The sequence below is a fragment of the Engraulis encrasicolus genome, chromosome 13 (genome assembly GCF_034702125.1).
Source record: "Engraulis encrasicolus isolate BLACKSEA-1 chromosome 13, IST_EnEncr_1.0, whole genome shotgun sequence".
Lineage (NCBI taxonomy): Eukaryota > Metazoa > Chordata > Actinopteri > Clupeiformes > Engraulidae > Engraulis > Engraulis encrasicolus.
In genome coordinates, this window is record NC_085869.1 from 31,301,201 (window position 1) to 31,307,345 (window position 6,145).

Genomic DNA, 6,145 nt, shown 5'->3' on the forward strand with positions numbered 1-6,145 from the left:
CATACTATAAATTCTATATACATGCATTTACAAGTTCACGCTCACCTTTATCCTGAGATCATTGAAAGCATGAAATAAACAAAAGGTCTTTTAATTGCCATTATTTCATTAAAGCATTTTAAGCAATCTGGTTACTGTTATAACAGTGTCAACAGTAATAATAGTTAACGAAAAGTTGCAGACAGAGAAGGATCAACAGGAATCACAAATATACACACATGAATACAGCTTCATGATTTGTAAAACAAATAGCAAAAAAGTAAAAATATAAATATGAAAAAGAAAAAAAAGATCAATTAATTGAATTAAATGGAGGAATTGTTGAATCAAATAAAAATAAAATCAATAAATAAAAAATAAAAGAGAAAAAGAAAAGAAGCAAGAAAAGAAAAGCAAGCAGTCCACAAAACATTCCCTCTTAAACCCAAAAGCAGGCCACTGGAGCATGGCCAGAGACAGGCATGGCCAGAGACAGGCATACAGTAGCAGAATTAAACACTCATGGCTGAGTATCCATCCCTACCCACCGCCATCACCATGCACCCTCCTCCCTTCCCCACTGGGCGTCTAAAGTCTTTATGGGGTGTCATCTCCACCATCATATCCCACCAATCCCTATCAGAGGCACTCCATCTCCACCACCTTACCCTTCAGAATCACACAAGGATTCCTTCAGAATCTTTCTCATGCTAGAAATTCTGTAGCACGAACCTCTCCGATACCATTGTACCACCCTGCCCTTACAACCATATCCATAATACCCTCACTTCCACAACCATGCCACTCCATGATTTTCACATGGGGTACCGCCATTCCCACTACAATGGAACCCTATTTTGCTTGGGGTACCACCATTATCACTACTATGGAACCACCCCACACTCCACAGGGCCCACCTCACATGTGGGTAAGCAGCCCAGATGCGGCTCTCTTCACATGGGGTACCAGCGTACCTGCTGCTGCTGTTGGTCAGCCTGCTGGTCTGGGCGGCTCTTCTCCAGGGCCACCATCTCCTTCAGCTGGCAGATGGCAAAGGCCAGCGTGACCCAGGGGGACGTGGACACCACCCAGGCCGGCTTGCCCACGTCCTCCTGCTCCTCCTGGTGCTTTGTCTTCTTGGGCGGGGGCTTGGAGTCTGTGGCTGCTGTCGCCGCCCTGGTGGTGGAGGTTCTGGTGCCAGTGCGGCTGGAGGAGGAAGAGGAAGAGGATGAGGTGGCCTGGTTGGGTACCAGGTCTATGGTGGCGATGGGGACAGGGCTGGACGGCACCGGGATGTTGTCAGCCAGGATCTGGTCCTCTCCTTGGAAGAGATAGGAGAGGAGATAACACATAGAGTGAGAGAGGCAGACAGGGAGAGAGACAGAGAGAGAGAGAGAGAGAGAGAGAGAGAGAGAGAGAGAGAGAGAGAGAGAGAGAGACAGAGAGAGAGAGAGAGAGAGAGAGAGAGAGAGAGAGAGAGAGAGAGAGGGGGAGAGAGAGAGAGAGAGAGGGAGAGGCAGACAGAGAGGGAGACCGAGGGAGAGACAATTAAGGCCGGCAGAAGGAGGGCAAGCAGAGGGAGGCGACAAGTGATTAAGTGAGCAGGCAAGAGAAGAGAAAAGGAAACAACGGGTGGTGTGAAAGTGAAATAAACAAACAGAACCATATTTATCATTCCTACAGCCTACTCCTAGGGTGGTTTTTAGAAAGTGGGCCGTCTCAGGGCACTTACATAACATGACACATGACAGAGAGGGGGAGACATCAACCAACTAATGACCTTCACTGGGAGACAGCAGGTGGAGATGGATGGAGGGGAAATGCATATGGATGGAAGAGAGGTGGCGAAAGATGGAGGGGGGAAATGCATATGGATGAGACAGAGAGAGAGATGGAGGGAGGTATGGATGATGGTGAGATGTGGATACAGACAGACAGGGAGAAGTGAGAGAAAAGAGGAGAGAAAAACAGGAGAGGCAGAGGGAGGATGGAGAGGAAAGGAAGAGGCAGAGGCAGGGAGGGAGGGAAGAAGAAGGAGAGGGAGAAGAAGTGAAGTGACAGGAGTAGAGGGCAGAAAGGCTGAGAAGACAGAGAGAAGAGAGAAGAAGACACAGACAAAACAAAGGATGGAGAGGAGGACGAGAAAGTGTAGGAAAAAATGGTAGGAAGATTAAAGGTAGAAAGAGAAAAAGATGAATGCAGGAAGAGGTCAGGTGCTCACTCTTGTCCTCATTCTGTCCGACCAGGGCCTGAATCAGAGCGAAGAGGAGCAGGATAACGAGGGAGGCCATTCCAATCCCACGGAACGTCACTGCAGCACCTAAGAAGAGCACACACAAGTGATACAAACTCAGACAGGTCAGACAGACCGTTTATATAAGAGTGATTCTACGATTCCCCTACGCTTTTGGCAAAAGCAAAATGTCAATTATCAGTATTTTTTTTTTCAACTAAATGACCTAGGGCCTCATTTCTAAAACGTTGCGGAAGAAATGCGCCAAAAGATGGCGCACGCACGAAACTCAGGATGTGCGTGCGCAAGAAAATATTCAGATTTATAAAGCATGGCGCACGCACGTTCCACGTCGATTTCCCTTTATAAATCCCAACTGACTCTGAAGTTGCGGCACATGTGCGCACCTGTGGACACACCCATAATTATCTATGAATATTCAGTGAAACGCCCAAAATGAATATTTATATCCGTGGACGGCGTGCGGAAAGCAGACGAGATAGCCTATTTATCACATGTGGAGCAAACAGTTTTATTAGATAGGCCTAGAGAACGTTTGGGAAGTCGTACAAAAAACAAAATCCCTCGAATTGCAGCATGTGGATGGTTATGTTCACAAGTCACGCTATACCAGAAGTAAAAATAAATAAAATAAGGATGCATGGACATGAACCTGCCAAGTCATGGACATGTAGTATTAATTAAGTCGTGCACAAGGGTATAGCTGCGTCAAGGAAACATCTCATGTGGTCATGTTCCCATGTGAAATTCACCGGTAGAAAATCTATTCGCTGTCTCATGGCACCATATGCACCGGGTTTACCGTTGGTCACTGCGCGCAGCTGTCTGCTTTCAGTTCAAAGCGACGCCCCAACTGTCGATCTACACATCCACAGACAGCATAGCATCTATGGGCATTTTCTAGTCTGTATTTATTTAATGTGTGTATTATAAACGTGCATTATCAGTCTATAAGGCCAGCAGTATTAAAAATGCACACCTCTCTGCTCATTTGCTGACGAACCGCATGAAAAAGAAATGGCATGCAACAACAGAAACGAAGCTGTCAATCAGTATGGCACTTGGCTGTATGCTTGTCTGTATGCCGAATGGCTGAGAAAATCAACCATTATCTTTCTATTAGTACAGCTGCACGTGGGACTCGAGCAGGTGATTCTGCAACTGGCTTAAATGTTGGCGTAATTCCTTGCAGAGTCGGAACGCACAAACGATTATAGCCCACAGATATACTGGAAAGGTCCGTGAGTGATTTGGGTATTTCCAAATGTAATGTACCCTAAATATAAAATTTGAAGCGTCGGTTACTTCCTTACAAAACATGCATGTGAATAGGCCAGATAGGCCTACTAATTATTTTCCACCATTACCAAACAAACAACAAACAATCACGTTTTTCGTTGCGAGCTGGATTAATGTTAAAGTGGCTATCGTGATACGTGACCTCCGTTTCCCCCCCTACCAATTTCGGGTCGTTCTTCCAGCTACCTCCCGAGGTCGCGCTTTCCGCGTTTGGTCTTTTGTTTAGGGCGTACGCATGGGTAAAACTTTGCGTGGAGCTGCGCATGTTTACCGCCAAGTTCTTTTTCTATAAATACCAAACCTTGCGGTGAACTTGGCGTGCGCAGTCTTTTGTGCGTACGCACCCGTTATAAATGAGGCCCCTAGAGTTTACATAGTGTATATATTTAAGTTTCCAAACAAACAAATTGCCAAGCTTAATCTTAAATCATTTGATAAATACTCTAATGAAAGCGAACATTTGCTTAATTATTTTGTCAACAGTGTTATGGTCAAATACTATGTCATTTCAAACATATATAAAAATGCTACAGAGTTGAAACAATATACGTTTGAAAGTGCTTATGTCCCTTAGCAATAATGTTGTCATTAATCTGTGCAACTGATATAGAAAATGTGATTGTTGAGCTTCATAAGTAGGATTTTATGATTCACATTTTTCATTATAAATCCCTGTAACGTCTGATTTGAATTTAGTCACCCTCCTTACACAAGACTTCCTTCTCCAGAGATAATCCCTAGTGTCTGTTCATAGGATTTGTCCAACACATAAGGGATCAATAGCTCAAAAACACTTTCAAAACAGTCAACCGTGTTACTCAACCGTGTTACTCAACTGTGTTACGGTCAACAGTGCAGAGGAACAAGTCGGCACTTTTTTAGGAGGAAAAAACAGAGCAGACAAACAGTTCCCTAGAACACAAATTATTTTGTTTGTCTGTCAATATGGACATAAAGTGGCAAAAACATACTCCTCCTCAACTGTCATCAGTGTTGCCAGATTGGGCTGGTTCCCGCCCAATTGGGCTGCTTAGGATGGCCGTGTGCGGGTAAAAATGGCAACTATCAGAAAAACCTGCCCACTTCTTGCCATAGAAATCAATTGAATTGGGCGGGATTTTGTGCTTCTAGGCGGATTTTTAACATTTTTTGGGCTGGAAATCATCAGCCTCATCTGGCAACCCTGACTGTCATCGCTAATTGTAACACCATTGACGGTAACACGGTTGACATTTCAGTCATTTTTATGGTGTTGTGTTAACTGAGGACCTCAGAAGTTCCACCACAACACCTTAATCAATTTATGTATCTGTATGCTTTATCTGTGTTTTTCTACATGTGATTTATAATTCAGATTCTTATGAATATGTTGATAACACAGTTGACAGGCAATTTTCCCGCTATGAGAACATGAAAAAGAATGCATTAAATTATGGAAGGATGGAGCTCAAAACTAACCAAAAACTCTTCCCATATCCTGCCAAAGAGGTTATGACATCACGTGATGTTATTCGTATGGCCTAAGACCAAACCATTACTGATTTATGGAGGGGGTTTCAGACCGTGACACGGTTAACACAGTTTTCGTGGACACACACAAAATGGCAAATTTCATGTATAATGGAAAGGACAGTGGTCTTTCTGACAGTTTTGTCATATTGTGATGATTACAGTGAATCAACATTTGCAATCGTCCTGGGCAAAAAGTTTCTTTACATGCTAATATGAAGACTGAATCTGACATTTGGAAAACAGGACGGCATGAAAACGCCCAAAACCAGTATTAAATATTCATTCTTGCTGAGGGAAATAATGCCATGTCTACACTTTCTGTATTATATGAAAGATAAATGTTTTCTAATGTCCAAAACATCATTGGATGCAGTTAATAGTTAGTGGAATTGGCAAATAAAATCCACGGACTTAAAAGTGTAGCCGAATCAGAGAATCACTCCTAACCTTCCTTGAACCTGCCAGAAAAAATACATTCCTCAAACTTAGACTGGAATCATGATGGAAACAGAAAGTGAGTGCACTTTGGAATCTACACAAGCATGGGCATTACATGTAGTTGTGCTATGCTTCTGTTTCCTTTGAAGAGATATATTGTGATGAATGAAAGGCGGTGAAGTGAAAAATCAATTTATCAGTTTCAATTCAGTTTCATTTTATCAACAGTGGGCAAGTCAAATCAAGTCTGCCTTTGGGAAGTGCATGAACATGCTCAACAAATAAAACCTGCTTGTACAATACGTGTCATTAATGGAGCAAATAAAGACATATGGAGCACATACACATTAAGTAGCCTAAGTCCACACATCAACATGACAGCCTTAATCTATGCATTTCCAATTGAGGACCTTTGTGTGTGTGCATTTTGCTCAAAGCCCATGTATTTACATTAAGTAAATGGCCACCTGGGCCTGTTATCCCTTCTATACAAAACATCCTTTCACCAAATGGATGGATGGATGACCTTGCGTGGGTGTGCTGACATCATTGTGAAACACAATGGAAAATATTTATCTTGAAGGTGGAACAAAGATGGCAGCCGTGAGAGAGACCACTATTTGTTTAGGAATATAGTATTCTGACCATGTGAACACTAAGTGG

The 6,145-nt window shown here is 43.1% G+C and overlaps 1 protein-coding gene across 1 annotated transcript in view; it reads right to left on the reverse strand.

Annotated features, from left to right (window-relative positions):
- Positions 1-6,145, reverse strand: part of mfsd6b (major facilitator superfamily domain containing 6b) — a 28,325-nt gene that overhangs the window by 2,562 nt on the left and 19,618 nt on the right. Inside the window, exons 5-6 of the mRNA XM_063213690.1 lie at positions 2,201-2,299; positions 954-1,300 (exon numbers count right to left, since the gene is read on the reverse strand). Coding sequence (XP_063069760.1) covers positions 954-1,300; positions 2,201-2,299 — 446 coding nt within the window. The remainder of the gene's footprint in view (positions 1-953; positions 1,301-2,200; positions 2,300-6,145) is intronic.